We start from the raw sequence: 19,573 nt of genomic DNA, 5'->3' as shown, positions 1-19,573 counted from the left end.
TACTTATTTCCTTCCGACACTTTTCAGCCTGCTATTCCCCTTCCATTTATATATGTTCTAAGGTTCCGTTATGCACTGCGAGTACTGGCAGTACTGCTAATGCCGTACCTACATGAAGCTAGCCGGAAGAAATTATTAAATATGATTATTTTAAATTTTTCTGAATGTATTTCGTTTGTAAATCATTTGTGATTGATTGTGAGTCTGTTTTTAACGTTTGTGACAAATTAGGTTTTTTGTAATTAGCAATTTTAGTTTGGTCATGATGTTAGCCGGAACTTTTTAGTAACAAAGAGATTTTGTGATAACTGATAACTGTAATTGATAAGAAACCGTTTGTGATTTACAAATATACTAATGTTACGTTTGTGAATTGATAAATTTTTTAATTACATGCAAAATGAGTTTTTTTTTATGATTGTGGTACGCATGCGCAAAGTGTACTCAGGACTCCTGCCCTGAGAGCGCGTCGCTCTGTTATGCCCGTATCAGACTACGCATTGAAAATTGAAGATTGAAGATTAAAGATTGGAATTTGACTAATCAGAACAAAAGGGACTAAAATTTCTTTGTCCTGTTTGGTCAAATTCCAATCTTTAATCTTTAATCTCAATCTTCAATGCGTAGTCTGATACGGGCTTTAGGCTGTGTTCCGATTCCCCACCCGGATGCACCCGATATTATAGTATACGTGACATATACAACAGCATTAACTGTTCACGACTGGGGGCGATGTGTGGCGCCGGGCGTAGAGTCGCAGGCTGGTAATCGAGAGATTCTCCAGGTTCGATTCCGCTCGGGTCCCATCCTCCCACATGCCTCAAAAAGAGGTTTTTCATACATTATCCTATGTAATGCCTGTATATACAGGGTGATTCAAAACAACCTTCTGTCCTTACAATGTCATATACCTGATTCAATTCTGGTGAGTTGCGCCGTCCCTGCCTGCCTCGCGTACGCGGCCCGTAATTCGTTAATTATTTTGGCTTATAATTTGAAAACTAAGCCTCGGAAAAAATTTTGGCAAAGGAAAAATCGTCTTAGAATTGAGTCAGGTATATGACATTGTAAGGACAGAAGGTTGTTTTGAATCACCCTGTATATATGGTTTATCATATATTATCCTATCTATAATACCTATATTTGTTTATCATATATTATCCTATATAATACCTATACCAGTTTATGGCCGTATGGCGAGTATTCGCCATTTAGAAAGTGTTGTAGCACATTTCTGCGATATGATGTCTATTAAATCCATATTCCTGTCGAAGCTCCCATCTTTACTAGAACATTTTAAATGGGCTACTCGTGTTAGCTGTTCACGATTAGATCGATAAATGTTTCGATCGAAAATTTTACTAATTGATTCAAACATTTATCGATCTAATCGTGAACAGCTAACACGAGTAGCCCATTTAAAATGTTCTAGTAAAGATGGGAGCTTCGACCGCAATGGATTTAATAGACGTTATATCGCAGAGATTTGCTACAACACTTTCTAAAATAAAATATAATCGCAGAAATGTATGTGAACTAGACGTTTTATATGACAAGTTGAACTTCTTAAAAGTCTTGTTTCTTTGCTCTCGAATACATCATTATCCGCTGTATTGTTTTTCAACTTAGACTTCTGAATGTTCTGCAGGATAACATCAGGTTAAATCAGGAAAATTTATACAAATTAAAATTGTCCCATCAAAATTTAGATATCATTTGTGCAATTGCGAAAATGTTTGGATTCGAAGGGAAAGCCACAAGTATTAAAGCAAGATATGCATTAATTCTGTTGCCGCCGCGTACTCCACCAAAGGTTGTTGCTGATTTTCGCAAATTGTTAAAACAACTACGTTTTAATAGCTACATGACCAAAATATGTTGTAGCGGAGTAAAACTTGACGAGATATGTTAAAATTATATAAAAATAATTGAATAATTGAATAATATGATTAATTGAACTAAGCGCGAATAATGTAGTAAGATAAATTTCATTATAGTTATATTATAAGTAAGGAGAGACGAACAATATACAGTTTTATATAATATATTTTTTCGTTACTTAAAGTTCCTTTTCTTTCAATAATATCGTATTGATTTATGAACGATCATAAATCATTGTAAATATATTAATTGCAAAATTTATCAAAAAAATTAGTTTTTTTTGTACGCCACTCATTTGAATTTGATAACACAGATCGATCAAGAGATTATTTTTTTAGTTCATTTTGTTTTGTTTTATAGATTGACTCTGATGACACATGTTTAACAGACTAAACCTTTGTTTATATGTCTATTCAAAATACAAAAAATTAGTGGGAAGAAGTATTATCGATCATTCTTTTCCTGATTTTGATTGACATTCGAATTGCAATTGATGACACGTTTTACTTATTAGACTTATTAGAATTATTTATTGAATTTCTATTTTTTATATAATTTAATCTATAAAATAACAAGGATAGCACTACTTATTCTTTGCTTCAAAATTATAATTGAATTATATAAAATGATATAATTCGATATATGAATACTATTTTACTTATATTTTACATTATACTTCAATTATAAAATAATCTCGTCAGAGAATTTTTTTTTTTTTATATTTGCTGCATAAAATATTACACTCGCATACACAGGGAAAATGTAGCCGCATTTATACTATATGCTGTATAAAACATCAATACGTTAATTGAACCAATACAAATAAGATAATAACAAGGATTTGTATTATTATAATTATGTAACCATATAATATTAAAGATTTTTTTTTAGATCCAACTAATATTTGAATTTTAACGTAATAATCAGCAAGTATATTTTTGTATGCGGCTTGTAACTTGTAACACCTTGCGGTAACGAATTCTCAAATAACTTTCATTATGTGTGAGTAATTTCTCTTTTGTTTTAGTTTATGAAAGTTTTAATAGTTTAATAGTAAACAGGTTGCGTTTAGACTTGTCATTTATATAATTATAGTAATGTGCTTTTCCTTTTGCATAACTGTATGAAATATAAATACCAATAAAATTTTAATATTTAAAAATATTATGTATTGTTTCTAATTTTTATATTAATTTCTCATATATAGGTAGATATAGGTATATATAGGTATATATAGGTAGATTTGTGTTTAACTTTGCTTTATTTTCTTATCATATGATATTCGGAATACAATTTTCATGAGCAAAATGAATTTATTATAGCGCATTCACATACTATTAAAATTTTTAGTTTATATATATATAATATATATATATATATATATATATAATTTACACATATATGTGTGAATTTTTTTTGAACAAAAGCTCTACACTCTGAAGTAATGCCGATCATTGACGAAGGCGATGACTGCGTTTTGATTTTGATGTTGAACGCATTTGTCAAGTGGTATCCACTTTATGTGCTGAAACATAAATGAGATATACATATTACCAAATTAAAATAAATTAGATACAAATTTATTTTTAACAAATAACTAAATAAAGTCTTACACGAGATTGGTATCCTGAGGGGTGCATCATTACGTATAATACATTCATGCGTTTGAGTATGAAACAGATATTGTACCAAGAGCTGCTTATCTTCTCCCATATATGGATCGTAAAATCCAGGTAGTTGGCTCTGCAACATTTCATATAACACAGAGTTATGAATATATTATTAATATTTCAATATAAATATCAATATATCCCAGTAAACACAAAGTAACAGTAACATAACCTTAATGTTATAATTTCCCACTCAACAATGTAACTGTTACGTACAAGGCATGTTATATTGCAGTTACATTGTTGGGTGGGAAATTATAACATTGATGTTATATTACTGTTACTTTGTGTTTACTGGGATATGTTTGTTTATTCAATTATATGTTAAGCGTAAAGAAATAATCGAAGAAATTTATTTACCTATTTATTTATTGCGCAGCCAGAGAGCGGGTCAATAAAGTTATACAGTTCATTAATATTCGAATGAGTTACATTAGTGTCGATGATTTAAATATATACACATTATTCAAACATATATGTATATATACTTGAGGATAACAGCATGAGATATTTTTTAAATTGCTCCTGCAATTACGCCTTCAACTTTCGGTCGATCTTTCTTCCATTGGACGACAGTATGCTCAGTCTTGAGCACCACAAAATCTTATGGATGAATATCACGCGATTATATACGAAGGTATACAATTTTATATTTAAATTCATATATTAAAAGAATATTTCACATATATAATTCATTTTATTTAATTGTCTTCAGACAAATGGCTGCAGAACAATCGACCATAAAGAAAACAATAACTTTTGTTCTATTAACATCAGGATCGGATGGAACAATGGTTGATACTCGGATATAATGCTCAATCGGATAAATACTTTGCGAGTATAATGATATCGGTGAATGACAACTGATGGTTACTCGATTTAAAAGAGATTTGAGGAAGAAAATGGTACAATTTTTTTATTCAGCTATCAGGTGACCTAGTCCATTCAAATGTCCTGGATGAACATTAGCTGCAAAATGGATACTGTAACAATATTGTGTGGAACTTCAATTCATTAATTGCTTGTTATGAGTAAAATAATCAATATGCATTCAAATCTATTGAAAATCCTGACATGCAACATTATGATAATTATAAAATGATTATTATATGTCCAAATGACACAAGAAGAAGCTGGTAAGTTGCAAAAATCGCGATACGCAAATGTATTACATCTTACTGCATGAAATCGATTTTATATCAACATTGTCTAAGTAATCTCCTAGAGATAAATGTATGTGATTGAAAATATTTAATTTGACACATATTCCATTTCTCAGAATATAAAGCTGAAAAGAATGAGATTTTTATTATTAATAATAAAGAAATTAAATTTATTCATTATGTTGATATAGTTTTCTTGAAAATAAGAAGAAAAGAGTATGTAATTTTTTTTACTGATTGCACCAAAAGATTAGATACTCTAGATTTTTTCACTAAATACTTTTCAAATAATTTCTTATTTCATCATGTAAAAATTTCATCTTTCCATAGAATTTTCCAAGAATGTATTTCTTGCAAAGAAAAGATATTTCACTCTTTAATCATAAATAAAATGACAAAAATAGTATATTAAATATGATGCTGTATACATCAACTTTTATAAAGAGTGTCCAAAATTGAAAATAGAATACAAAGTAGAGAAATATGGTTTTAAAAATGAAGAATTTGATTTTGTTATTTATTTGCACTCCTTAATTTATATAAAATCTTTGTTTTCAACTGCTACTTATACTATTAAACATTACTATTAGTGCCATAACATTTTTGTAAAAGAAAAATTATTTCCAAATTGACCAAAAAATATTATACTCTATTTCTCTATTAAGCACTACTGTAGTAATGACATGACACTTTGTATAGTACTGCAGATTTAATAGATGAGTTATATAAGCAGAGTGACATCCCATTCAGCTTCCTATATTTGTTCAAAATGAAATTATAAAGATGATTTTTTCTTGTGAAAAATATGATACTTGGCGTCGCGACGCTACCGCGTCGCTTGATAAAGAGAGAGAACATAAATGAATTTTTTGAATCGTGTTTTTTTTGTTTTCTTAAGAAAATAAAAATTATGAATATAAAAGCGACATTTGGTAGTTATATCTAGTCAAATATATTGTATACTTTGACAAAGAAAAAAAACATTTTAAACATTTACTTCATAACAATAAGTAGATATGTTTTTGTCAGACAGGCATTATTATTCAACAAATAAACATACCGATTATCGTTTACCTATAATACAAATAAGATTGCCAACGGAATAATAAAGACGTTATCCATCGAGTTACAGATAGTCAACAAGGGAAAAACATTATTTGTCTTATGTTTCTTCTATTCATCATACCCTTCTTATTACCTTGCTTTTTGATTTTATCTTCCAACAGATCCAGTATTAAATTTGCTAACAATCAGATCAGTCACAATTGATTCGTATAACATAATAATGAAGGACATTGAATGGCTGTTAGTGTATTCTTTTATTTTGCAATGAAACTGTTCCTTATTTTTATTATAACTTTTATTTATCTACAGACGAGTACCGGAATTAAATATCGAAGCCGATGCCAAGACGATCATAGAGGTGTGTAAGGATAAAGGACTGAATAGCGTACCGAAATTCTCGTTACTGAGCGTTTGTCAGCGGGAACCGCCGAACCCGCCCAATCAACGATTAACAAAAGAACAACTATCGCCGGTTATACCGTACAAACAACTAACCAGTAGAAATGAAGCATTCAATCCAGAAATACGAGAGTTGTGTCTGAAACACCCAATCTTTGTGATACGCGACCTTGTCGCAACTCTCAATTTTGACGTGGATCTTTTTACAACTAAGACTTTAATTGATACGAATCCGAGTGGCAGTATCGAGGTGCGCTCGCAGATGAAGCAAACTAGTGTGGAAAACTGGAATCCAGAACATAGTCGGATGGTCTGGAAATGCCATAGTCATCGAACCTACTCGACGATCGCCCAGTATGCGAGTTATCAAAACAGGAAAATTCTGGAGAGCATGAACAAAGAGAAAGAGAACATACAAAACAACGAAACGACTTCCAGTCAGTCAAACTTGGACTCGAAAAAGACCGATCAAAAGACGATTAATGAGGAAAAGAAACTACTCTTCGGCACCAACGTGGATTTATCAAACATAAAAATATGGAAACGGCAACTGGAGGAGCTAAAGAAGCTGCCATCCTTATTTCAGGTGGGATCGGATGACAATATGCTCAACTATGTGGGTCACGATATCTTGGGAATGAACACTGTGCAATTATATATAAAGGTATATTGAAATATTTTGATATAATAAAAAAATTTTAATTAAAATAAGATCTCTCTATATAGAGCATCCCCTGTGTAAAAAAATGATCAAAGCATTCTTGCAAATGTAACTTAGCTTTTACAATCGTCTATAGGTACCTGGTTGCAGAACACCTGGTCATCAAGAGAACAATAACTTCTGCTCGGTTAATATCAACATCGGACCGGGCGACTGCGAATGGTTCGCGGTACCATATGAATATTGGGGTGCAATATGCTCGCTTTGTGAGCGTAACGGCGTCGATTATCTGCACGGTAGTTGGTGGCCGCCAACTTTGGAGCAGTTATACAGGGAAAATATTCCGGTATACAGATTCTATCAGAAAGCAGGCCATTTGGTATGGGTGAACGTCGGCTGCGTACACTGGGTATACGCGAAAGGCTTTTGTAATAACATTGCGTGGAACGTTGGACCATTCACTGCCAAACAGTACCAAGCCGCCATCGAGCGTTATGAATGGAACAAGTTACGGAAATTTCAATCGATCGTACCGATGGTGCATCTATCTTGGAACCTGGCATGTAATAACAAAGTGTCAGATATGCAACTACACCAAATGATCAAAAATTGCTTGTTGCTGACGATGAGACAACATTATTTAACATTGGAGTTTGTGAAAAACAAAAGTATTAAAATTGAATCTATTGAATGTGACTTGAAGAATACGCCCTATTGTGAAAAGTGCATGGTGAATTTCTTTTTTTATATTTTCAATAACTTTGGCTGAATACATACTCTGTAGAAATTAAAACGAAAAGAGTCTCGTTTTTCTTTTTCTATGTAGATTTTTAAAATCTTTTTTCTGTATACCGGATTTAAAAATTGCTTACAGAAAAAGAGGGAGATTATATATAAAGTCAGACAAAATATTTTTGTTTTCTCAGATAAAATAAATTTCAATCACAGCAAATTCTCTCATCATGATTTTCATGGTATTTTATTTCGCTAAGTGTTTCTTGTCTCTATTCAGTAATTGATCACTATAGTCATTTTTCTTAAAGACATGCTAACACACATACACATTTAAACAAATCATTAAATATTATCTTATTGTTGTTTGGTTTTCGCTACAATTTTTTTCTCTATTTAATATATAATTTTATTTCAAAAATTATGTTTTATTATAAAATATATCAGTATTTTTACTCATATATATTATTATTATTTTTTCTTTTTATTTATTTTACATTTATTATTTTTAATGTTTACTTTTGCAGGTTGAGGTATTTGGCATTTTGATTGTTCGTTCGAAAGCGAGACGCAATGTGCCATATTGCTTAGATTGCGCACTTAAACTTTCTCCTATATTAGAAGGATTTATCTGCGTGGAAGAGAATAACCTACACAATGTAATAAACATTTATGATAACTTTGCTCGAAAACAGTAGTGCCGCATCCATTTGTTCTAAACTATTGAAACTACTGTTAATTAAAGATTACTTATATTATATATATATATATTAAAATATACTTTTGTTTTATTTAGAAAATTCTAAAAGTTTATAAAAATTATATTGAGAAGTATAAATGAAAAAATAATTTAAATAACAAAAAATTAATTAATTTTATCTTGTATATATATATCAGAGAGATTTTAAATTTTTTGAAAAGATTTGTGAAACTGAAATGGTTAATATATATTATGATAATTAATGAGAACAATTACGATCATTTACGAGAACGATTTTGGTTCTTAATGGATTTTCTTGGATTATATGTAAAACAATGATTTGAAGATATTTTCAGTAATGTGAAAGATTTATTATTGCGAATTAATATTAGTATATGTGAATATTGAATAAATAAAAATAATTTGGAAAAGAATAATAATAACAATATAGAAAATCAAGATATAATAACAAAATAATTGCGTCTTTGATAAATAATTTGTAAAATTCCCAGATAACAGAAGTAGTCATTTTGATGTTATTTTGACGTCAAATTAAGTCAAAAAGACTACTTTTGTTACCTGGGTTATTATAAAATTCTATTACTGTAGGACAGGAGAAAAGAATAATATTTATAAAATATGAAATTGTTTAATAATCGACATTGCATGCACAAAATCTCTTTAGTCCTATTGCGTAAGACAAAATATTGCATAGAGATTTGAGCTTATTAGAAACAATATCGCAAAAGTTTAACATTCTTCATTGTAAAGTTAATAAATTTATTTCTCAAATATTGTTTTTCATTTTTTCTTTGAATTTTTCTCCGAAAGTAAATGATATATGTATTTATTTATTAGTTAGAACGCAAGTTCAGAGATTCTACAATTCTACATAATAGTGGACGATTGCAACGTCTTTCTTTGATGAGTTTTCGAACGCGCCAAAATCACGAGGAGTTGCGAGAGTGATCTCGATCGCATTTCGATTCTGCACCGTTCTGTTTATTTATGTGTAAAACAATGATTTGAAGGAAGTTCCAATACTGTGAAATAATTCATTATTGTAAATTTATGTCACAGTGTGTGTGTGCATAAATAATAAATCATTTGAAAGTGAATAACAATATAGAAAGTCAAGGTATAATAAATGACATGATATAATTGCGTCCTCGATAATGCGTAAAAATAATCTTTTGTCGATTATTTGTTTGATGTACAATTATTTTCAAATCTTTCAGATATATCTGTGGCTTTTCTTCTGCAAAAAAAAAAAGACATCTAATCTCGACATGGTTTGCGAAAAGTGCGAGAAGAAATTGGGTAAGGTTATCACGCCTGATCCTTGGAAGACAGGTGCGAGAAACACTGTGGAAAGCGGAGGTCGTCAGGTAGGGGAGAACAAAGCTTTGTCTGCGGGAAAAGCTCGATTCAATCCATACACCACGAAATTCGAGATTTGCAGAATATGTAGGCAAAAGGTACATCAAGTGGGCTCCCACTATTGTCAGTCCTGCGCATACAAGAAGGCTATCTGTGCTATGTGTGGCAAAAAATTAATGAGTACAAAGAATTATAAACAATCTGCGACTTAATTTCAACAATTATGTACACTTTAGACTAATGATTTGCCATATAAGTACATTATTATATGTTTCGAAATGTAAATTTGACAATCGTTTCCGAATAGCTTTGCGACTTGATTACCTGATAGTATATAATTGTATTAAGATATAATATTGTGTATATTAATATTTGTGTGATAATAAAATGTAATATAATTATCATTACAAAAAACATTGTTGCGCACAAAATGTAAAATTATATTTGTAAAATATAAATCAATTTGTTAATTACATTATATTTTTCGTTAAATCATTAATATCTACATATATGATAAGTTAATATGATGTACAAATATAAATATCAAATGTTTTCAAATCAAGATAGTAATGAAAATGGATAAAAAAATATTTTAAAATAATATGTTAAAGAAAATTCATTTCAAGCATACTTAGATTTTTATATGTAGCTATGTCTACATAAATAGTAATTTTTACAAAAATAATAATTAAAGTTTAAAGCTAATAAAAATTAAGGCCGATAATGTGTAAAGGATGATTGATATATATTTCGTAATAAAATGCTTACACATCATATATATTCTATAGTTTCTATAATTTTTCTTGTGAAATTCTTGTGTAAGAGAAAATATAATAAAAATTTTTAAAGTGAATATATATGTTAGCAGATAATACAATAAAAGCAGATAATACAATAAAAAGAAACATAGATAATAGATAAATAAATTATAAATTAAAATAATTAAATAAAATTAAATAAAATTATTTCTTTCTATTTTTCTTTTCCTCCTCCTCCTCCTCTTCTGCATTCGCCAATAGTTGTAATATTTGAATTTGTAAATGTCTAGCCCTTTTTTGCGACAGTTTTCTCATCCTTTCTGAGAGGAACATTGTAAAATGTTCGAAAGGATCTTTTGCAACACTGCTTTCGCTCATCTCTAAATATTTATTATTTGTTGCTGCTGCAATAATAAAGTTTTAATTGGTGATAACCTTAAATTGATGAAAGGAAATCAGTAAAGTCAGAAGAAAAAAAATTTTCTTACCGGTTTTATTTGGTGTTGGAACTCTTGTCATCGTCGAGCGGCCGTATCGGCGCCGTGTGACGTTACACTTCCCAGACAGCACAAAACGTCCTTCAGGATATCCTACATGTATGTCCTGGATGCCCTTTGGACGTCCTAAGGACATCCTTGTGCTGTCTGGGTTATGACACACGTACGATTCGCAATTCGATACTACGATTAATCTAAATATATTTATGTACAAGTTCCTCGTTTCTTGGTATTACGGAGTTTGATTGTCGAGTAATAATTCGGTGAACGTAATGCGATAGTCGCTGATTCCGATTCATCGATCGTTAATAATTTCCGGGTATCACCTTTCCATCAATTCATCAATTTCATTTGGACGAAACAAAGAAGCATAGAAAGAAAAAGGTTTTATAACACGCGACAGTTTCGCGATACCAAAATATTGGTATATTAATATACGATACACTCTTACCGCGCGATAGTCGGTCCAACGGGATGAATTCGCATCATCACGACGAATGTGATCATTCGTATGATCATACCACTATACCTTTGACATAAGCCCGATTTTCATGCTACAGTTTTTCGAAGACACCAAAGAGACTAATTGTATAAATTCGTAATCTGTATAAATATTCGTAATCCAATTGTTTTGATATGTACATATGTCTTGTTCTTTTTTCCTATTTACTTTTGCCTAGAAGGGTCTAGGCAAAAGTAAATCTTCCTCCACATTTTCGAGCGAATAATTGTTAGCTCTGAAAAACAATTGTATTTTATGTTAAATGTTATTATATTAGTATGGAAAAAATTAAAATACAAACTAAATGCTAAATTTCAAACGTAATAGGCCGAATATCTCGATAACTAAACGAAATATCGAGGTCCGATTTTTTTAAGTTGTATTATTTCGAGACGGACAATCTTATCAAAATTTGTCCGTCTCGAAACAATACAATCTAAAAAAAATCGGACTTCAATATTGTATTTAGTTAACGTTTCTATGGTGCACGCACATCGTTGGTACGGACTTGTAATTTGCATTTAAATTTTAACACATTTAATAAATAACAAGTGCGAGAAATTATGCTTTTATTAAATTGAATACACACAGACTTTCTATTACAATGTAGGACCATAAAAAATCACAGCGTATTGCGTATTGCCATATCGAAAGTCAAAAAAATAAAGATTACACGTGAATAAAGATTAAATATTTACATAAAATAAAAAAAATAAAACAAAACTAAAACAAAAACTCTTTGGTTCTTCAACTTGTTCCAACTTGTTTCTTTCATTCTCTGCGGGCTGCTGCCGTTGCGAGTTGCTAAAAAAAATTATGAAAATTGATAATAATTTTATCATGAATATACAAGTTTATACCTACAAGCAGTTTACCTCGCGCCAATTGCTGTCCTTCAGCGAGATAAGAGGGGGTGGCCCTTTATACATATCGTTCCGCGAGCCGCTACTTTCCTAAATCAAATAATTACAATACAATATTTTTATCTAATCTTAATTCTTATTATTCGCGTACAGATTTAATTTAATAAATATTAAAGCTTACCCTTTTCTCTTCGGTGCCTCATTTTTCTCTTCTGTGCTCTTCGATGCCTCATTTTTTTCTTCTGTGCTCTTCTTCGGTGCCTCACTTTCTTTGTCTTCGTCCGAATCGGACAGAATGATCTGTTGATTTTTAAAAAAAGTAAGATTAATCAGGCAATTTAATGAATTGTTAGTATATTAGTAGATTACAACAGTAATAAAAAGAATAATATAAATAAGCTTACTTTTCCCAAATCCCTGCGCCTCTCCCAACGGGCAAGAGAATTTTTGGATAGATCACTAGTTCTGAAAAACCTTATTATAAATGTTATTATAAATATTATGTTAGTATGGAAAAAATTAAAATACAAATGCTAAATTTCAATTCATTCATAGGCTGAATATCTTGATAATTAAATGAAATATCGAGGCCACCCGATATGCAGCAGCGGAGTTGACTGCATCGAAGCTTCGTAGAACCAATACAAACAAATACAATATAAATCAATAATCGAAATTATAGCGATTCTCGCCATAATTATATAATTGTTGTACAATTATTATTGTACCCTTTGATCTTATATTCCAAGCATACAATACTAAACAGAAATGTATTTAAATAATTTTATAAATTTTGATTCAATCCAATTAATTAATAAATAATAAATATTTACCTCCGGGTTGCTCCGCTGGCGCCCGATGTCTCTCCCAGACCTCCTTCTCCTCTCAGGTTGACTAGATCGTTAGCTTTCTCTACATTAATCTGCAACACATAAATGAAATCCGACTTATAGCAGTGTGTCTAAAATAATTAATATTTCCAAGAATTCTGAGATTATTGTACGCATTGAAAATTTTATTTTTGATACAATCTTATCAAAATTTGTCCGTCTCGAAACAATACAACCTAAAAAAAATCGGACTTCAATATTGTATTTAGTTATCGAAATATTCGATATCGGCCTGTTACATTTGGAATTTAACACCTTGTATAAGTAACATTTATCCTTGACAATTATAAAACGCAAATAATCGACCGAAAACTTTTTCTCGACTCTTTCGATTTGAATAACAAATTTTTAGAAATAAAAACAACCGAAAAGTTGTAATTTATAAAGAATAATAGTTTAAAAGATTATTGCTAAATTTAAAATGTAACAGAATATGTAAAAATACATACGATGTATCTTGTGCCGTATCATCGAGGAAACTCATGATGAACTATCGTCGATTCTCGAAACGAATTGACCGCCGCGAGAATATGAGAAGCGATCGGATGCGAGACACTTCGTAACGAATTTGAGACAACTACGATGTTTATCGTCGCTCGTGTTTTAATTTTGGCTTTTATCGTTCGAATTTGTTGTCGAAATTTGCCGTTGAAATTAATCGACTAAATTTAACGTTTCAATCTTGAACAAACATTTATGATAAAAAAATACACCAATAATATTATTTATTTTTTAAAACGTTTATTTATTTTATTTTATAATTTGGATATTTTAAAAAAACATTTCCACAAATAATAATTAACTAATTAAATAATTAAATCAACATAAGATAATGCTTATTTAAAAAATATTAAAATGGATCTTTATCTGAATCAAATATTTCTTCATTATTTTCGTCATTATTATATTCTCTTGATTATTTATCATTTATAAAAAGAAGATTTTTTACATTTGGAGCAATTTCTTTTTGATTTTTAGAAAATTTTTGGAGAGAAGAAATTAATAGGTCAGAAGTGAGTAATAATCGTTTAAATAAATCTTCATTCGTATTAATTCTAGTTTCTCTTATGTGATGTTCCCTATATCTCTTAATATGAAGAATATGAAGAGAAGTAGCATACTAATTAAATTTTTAAGAATTTCTTTTAAGTCTGAGGTTTTCTAGTCACGAAAAATAAAGCACTCAAATGGAGACAAAATATTGGAAAAATATAATCAAATGGCAAGTAGAAATAAATTAAATTCTCAGAATTGTGGCATCAGAAATTCCTAGATTTTTAAATCTATTAAAATTCAAAAATTTAGGATATCTGGGCATGATATTCACGCTTCAAATATGTTAAAACAGGTACAATTTTCTGCCATCTGATGCATTCTATCGTAAGCTTGTATTGGAGCAATAATTACATAGTGAATACAAATAATTGTTATTTTCTCATGAAAATATATAGCGTAAAGAAATATATTTCTGCGATATCGGGTTTTATGTCTAAAAATATACACTTTTATTCGTTAAAACTTTATACATTTTTCACTAACAAAAATTATAGACAATAATATATAGTATGTTACCAACATGTTAGTCTTGAAATAAATTATATTACAATAAACGTACACATAGAGAAAGACTTGACGACTGACTTGCATCAGTTAACAATAACACATTCCACGTTTTCTTTAACAGTGCTGTAATACTGCCACCCAATATATGGAGGAACACTTTGATATTAATCGTGTGTTTTATAGTAAATAGTCATATAATTTACTATAAAACGCGTGATTTGGGTTCTTTGTCATCCTTTTGGAAAATACCTAGTATAAAGCAGATAATACAATAAAAAGAAACAATATGCAATATTATAAAAGAAATATACAAAACTTGGAAAACAACCATTTTTACATATTTAAAATTAAAATTTTATGGGAAAATAATATTAAGCATCAATATATTAAAAAAGCGAAAATAATGTAATTATGCGTAAAATTTTATTAATTACGCTTGTTCTTTGTGTATCTTGTATGCGCGGACAGTATTCGTACACAATTAGAATTTAGCATACAAGAGACGGTTAGTAAATTATTAAGTTCATTAATCCCGGATTTGCAAATTATTTCACTTACATACTATATATATTATTACGCGACGCATTATTTGATTACAGATCTTATCGACAAAGGTATTTGCATCTCATAATGGACGTATATATAAAACACGACGATCTTATCAAGTATCTCTAACTACTTGTAAGTAAAACAAGTCACATATTCAGATTGCAGATAAGATAAGATTCTCTTTCTCATCTTCAAAGTATCCGAGAATTAAAAATACAGCGTCATCGCAACATCTTCGCTGCATATTTAGCATTAAATGTGATTATTTCGTTTCGACTGAATTGTGTGATGTTCGTATAATACGCGCGATATTCAACTTAAAAAAAAAAGTAAGATGATAACCATATTTAACATTTAATGTACGATAAAAGTACAAACAAGATAACAGAGAAAGGACTATAATTATACGTAAAATACGCGACAGTAAAATTATTTTCAGGTAAATTAGAATTACGTATTTTCTCATTATACATGTATATGCAATCAGCAAGATTGTATGTGTGTATGAGTTAAAAATTATTTTGATTTAAAATGGGAAAGAAAATAAAAGTTTTGTTAAAAAAAATATATGCATAAGTTTTTATATAATAAAATATGCTAAGTTTGTTACAACGTTTATGTTTAAGGGGACGAGTATCAGAATATAATTATATAGTATAAAAAATCCTCTTTCATCATTCGAAATCTTTGATAAAAAATTATAACTTTAAATCGAACGATCAAATCGCAGTTTATTTCTGAACAGATTTTAAAAAAATAATTAGACCACACACATACAGTGGTTTCCAAGAAAAAAAGTACACATAAAGAAAAACATGATTTTCTTATATGTTCAAACATTTTTTTAAGGCACTTAGATATATCCAAAAATTATGTTATATAGCTAAAAAAAATGTTTAAAAAAAATTGTATACTTCTTTTTTAAAAAATAGAAGATTCTGATATTTTTATCATTTTTTAAGTACACCCGCCCCCTTAAAAAGCACTGGCCCGATTGATTGGATTTAACGCACAAGCTAAAATCCGCGATCTCTTACATGCATTCACATTTCAAATCCGCACTTCAAGTATGTAATCCCTTCAGTTCATAATTACTCTTTATGGCACATATATAGTTTCTTAGCTTTTATTTATTTTATTTTTTTTTTTTTACGAAAACCAATTTTAGAAATCGAATATGAATTCTCACATTGTAGTCGTGACAGACAATCGATTTAATATGTATGCGTATAGAAATGTTTTCAAATATATGCAATATGTAACAGTCATTTTTTTATTTGTTTTAGATATGCTGCTTTCTCTCTCTAAGATATCGAAATAAATTACCTAGGAAATTATAGAGAATTGAAAGAAATTATACACACACAAATCAGCGAAAATATTTATCTGTAGAATAAAAATCTTCGGTAAAGTCGTCAAGAAGCGTGTTCTCTGGATCTATATTTTGTACATACTTGATACCATATGTTGTGTGTGAAACACGTATCGCTCCAAGAAATACATCAACATACGTGACATAAAGCTAATCATTTTCTCACTTTTCAGTTTACATATGTTTCTCGCTGTTCATTTCGATCACATCGGAAACTTGGGGTCAAAAAAGAAAGAAGACGAAGTTTTAATTGCTGAAAAGATATACATTAAAAGTGCGAAAATATTATTTATCTCAAAAAATCATTAAGTGCAACATTCTTAAACTCGATTTAAAATTTTTGATTGAATCGATTATCCTAAAAAGGACATTAAATCTAAAAATCTTTAGTTTTCAGGGAACTTGAAAAATTCATTCATCATCATTATATTATTCGTTTTCATAAAGAAACACCATACACGAAGAGGTTTTGTCGTTCCTGATATTTTTTGAAAAAAATGCCTTCTTAAAATGAGTGATACTGCTTATTTCCAGTTTGCATTTTTAAAGAAGAAGCGAGAATAGTGAATATTCTAATTCGCATCGTCCCTGGACGACAACATGATGTTGGTAACGGACTGCGGTTGGCTGGAAGCAGGGTTCCAACGATTTTGCTCCTTGTCGGACATGAAGATCCAGTGCTCGAACTTCTTGCCCTCCGATTGTTTGATTTCTGACTGATGCGACGGATCCAGGATCTGACCTCTCTTGCCCGTCGCGGACTTGTATTCGGATACGTAAACCACCTGCTTGTCCGTCCGATCTTCCTTCGGGCTTCTCGTGATGTCTGATCGTCTCGGTGGTACCGGCGGTTTTTTACCGGACGTGGGTTTGCCGTTCGACGTCACCTTGATCTCGTGCTGTGTCAGCGATTTTCGCGACTCGCCGTTAGTCCCAGTCGTGATTACTCCGTCCTCGTTCTCACTGTCGATTTCACGAACGCTCTCTCTGTTGGGCGACACTTTGATTTCCGTGATATAGGTCATCTTGGGAGCAGCGTTCAACGGCATAGGTGTATCGGGCAAGGGTGGACGATTCTCCGAATCTTGCGGATTGTTGTAGTCCATTGACTCGCGAACTAGACCACTGTCCTCGCTGTTCTCGCCGCTCGACACACTGACACTGCTGATATTGTGACGGTCCTCTTTGGGTGAGGACGGACTCTTGCTGTGCGCCGTCACACCTGAACCGAAATCGTACTCATCCTCTTCCTCTTCTTCGCCGTCGTCTCCGTCACGACCGGAGACATTAATAACGCGTCTGGCAAAATGCGTATCGATGAAGGAGGAGTCGGTCGGCGAACACTTATCGCCCCGTTGTTCGAATTTCGTCCGGTGCGCCTGGAATGTGGAGAAGGTACCGTTCTTTCCCTCCGTGTTCGTTTCTTCCCTCGGATCCTGGGATTTATTGTGCCTGGCGGGCTCCGATTTGGACGCATGAATTCGTAGATGCGTCGGCGTGCATGCCCGTTCTACTTCTTTCTCTACATTTTCCTTTATCTTATTGTCATCTGAAAACGATCGCACGGTCACGCGATGTGGCCTATCGGCGTGTTTTCCGCGTTCGCAATTGGCGCTGTGCTGGCAGTTCCTGTTCTCGCAACCGTGACAACCTCTGTCTATAGTTATCTTCGAGAGGGGCTCTTCCACAACGGCCTGCTTACCGGCATAGAGTGATGCGTCATTAAGAGATGCTTTTTCTTCTTTCTGCTCGTTTAGCTGCACCAGATTCACTGTCTTTGTCGTCGACTCCGCTGGTGAGACATTCGCGTGTAGCTTAAAGTAGCGCAAAGCGCGACTGAAGTCCTCCGACTTTTCCAACACGGAATTGTCCGTATCATTTCCGGAGAGTTCCTCCTCACCTTGGTTCTCTTTAGAGAAGCGTTTCTCATCGGCCAACTGAAAGTCCAGCTCCACCTCTTTCGGAGTCGGGCTCTTCACCACCCGGCCGTCGTTTACGATCCTAGCTAGAGAATTGTCCTCGTCCGGATTGAACATCCGTTCAGCATGAATAAACTCCTGTGTCAATCGCTTGCTCAACGGCAAGTTGTACAGTTCAATACTGGTGATGTCGTGATCATTATTGTCGGGTTTTTTCTTTTCGGACACATCGTCTATCGCTGTTGTTTCAGTGACTTCCTCCTTCAGCTTGATTTCCACCGCAGATTTGGAACGTTCGAGAGTGCCATTGCTTTTCTTTCTCGTACTTGTTTTCCCGCGCGCCTTCTCGTCCGCTTCGGCGGCAGCTTCGGTCCAGATCACGTCCTCCAGGGTGCCCCATTCATTCGACTTCTTCAACTTTCGTCGGTCAAAGGAATCGATTTGATCGAGTTTGGTAAGATCCTCCGTGGATTCATTGATGTCTTCAGGCGGCAGCGGCGCCTTACGCTTCTTTGTGCTGGTATCAGCGCTCATGTCGAGACTCTGCGCTCTCTCGAGGGTCGCCGCGGTCCTGCTTTCATACTTGGACAGGTCGCCCAAACTGGCCGCCTTTCTGTAATCCTCATCCTCGTCGTCGTCGTTTGCCTCCGGCACAGGCGTGCGATGAATGGTGATGTCCGCTGGATTCAGCTCGATCGTCGTGAAGCTGTTCTGCATCTCGTTGTCGGTATCCGATTCGGAATTGCGTCTGTTCACCACCGACTGGCTTTCCAAACGGTGCCTTCGCGCATCCGTGTTTTCGCGCGCCTTGTTCACGTAATCGCACAATGACTCCGTATAATCGGCAATACTGTCGATAGTGTCGATGGCGTCCTTCTTCGCGAGCGGCGGCATCTCGCTGATGTTGTTCCTCGGTGGCGCCGGCGCCTTCCGCTTGTTCTTCTGCGGGCTCTTGGCGCCGTCAGAGTCCGGCGACGAACTGCTAATCTTCAGCGGCTCCGAACTACTC

General features: G+C 32.5%; 3 protein-coding genes and 1 long non-coding RNA gene across 4 annotated transcripts in view; 2 read left to right on the top strand and 2 right to left on the bottom strand.

Moving 5' to 3' along the window:
- Positions 1 to 3,277: 3,277 nt before the first annotated feature.
- Positions 3,278 to 4,182, bottom strand: LOC115244483. The gene is made up of 3 exons (XR_003885384.1): positions 3,912 to 4,182; positions 3,495 to 3,624; positions 3,278 to 3,406 (listed from the first exon to the last, which is right to left on the bottom strand). It is a non-coding gene; the product is annotated as an uncharacterized LOC115244483 (long non-coding RNA).
- A 570-nt stretch (positions 4,183 to 4,752) lies between these two features.
- Positions 4,753 to 9,063, top strand: LOC115244481 (histone demethylase UTY-like). The gene is made up of 4 exons (XM_029822152.1): positions 4,753 to 6,019; positions 6,089 to 6,842; positions 6,976 to 7,569; positions 8,099 to 9,063. Exons 1-4 carry the CDS (start codon positions 6,000 to 6,002, stop codon positions 8,267 to 8,269), a joined length of 1,539 nt encoding a protein of 512 aa, XP_029678012.1. The 5' UTR covers positions 4,753 to 5,999; the 3' UTR covers positions 8,270 to 9,063.
- A 126-nt stretch (positions 9,064 to 9,189) lies between these two features.
- LOC115244482 (cysteine-rich PDZ-binding protein) lies at positions 9,190 to 10,429 on the top strand. The gene is made up of 2 exons (XM_029822154.1): positions 9,190 to 9,409; positions 9,510 to 10,429. Exon 2 carries the CDS (start codon positions 9,561 to 9,563, stop codon positions 9,861 to 9,863), a length of 303 nt encoding a protein of 100 aa, XP_029678014.1. The 5' UTR covers positions 9,190 to 9,409; positions 9,510 to 9,560; the 3' UTR covers positions 9,864 to 10,429.
- Positions 10,430 to 14,532: 4,103 nt separating this feature from the next.
- The window catches only part of LOC115244429, a 36,388-nt gene continuing 31,347 nt past the window's right edge, over positions 14,533 to 19,573 (bottom strand). Inside the window, exon 5 of the mRNA XM_029822045.1 lies at positions 14,533 to 19,567. Within this exon, the coding sequence (XP_029677905.1) occupies positions 17,218 to 19,567 (2,350 nt within the window). The 3' untranslated portion in view covers positions 14,533 to 17,217. The remainder of the gene's footprint in view (positions 19,568 to 19,573) is intronic.

This window comes from Formica exsecta, unplaced genomic scaffold (genome assembly GCF_003651465.1).
Source record: "Formica exsecta isolate Colony F162 unplaced genomic scaffold, ASM365146v1 scaffold82, whole genome shotgun sequence".
NCBI classification, from domain to species: Eukaryota; Metazoa; Arthropoda; class Insecta; order Hymenoptera; family Formicidae; genus Formica; species Formica exsecta.
This window is presented reverse-complemented; position numbering and strand designations above follow the sequence as displayed.

Bases quoted from the DNA above. Each gene is read 5' to 3' on its own strand.
- LOC115244481 (XM_029822152.1), top strand. From the start codon at position 6,000: ATGAAGGACATTGAATGGCT. The intron at 6,843-6,975 runs GTATATTGAAAT...AATCGTCTATAG, and splicing joins CTGTGCAATTATATATAAAG to GTACCTGGTTGCAGAACACC. The intron at 7,570-8,098 runs GTGAATTTCTTT...TTACTTTTGCAG, and splicing joins CCTATTGTGAAAAGTGCATG to GTTGAGGTATTTGGCATTTT.
- LOC115244482 (XM_029822154.1), top strand. From the start codon at position 9,561: ATGGTTTGCGAAAAGTGCGAGAAGAAATTGGGTAAGGTTATCACGCCT.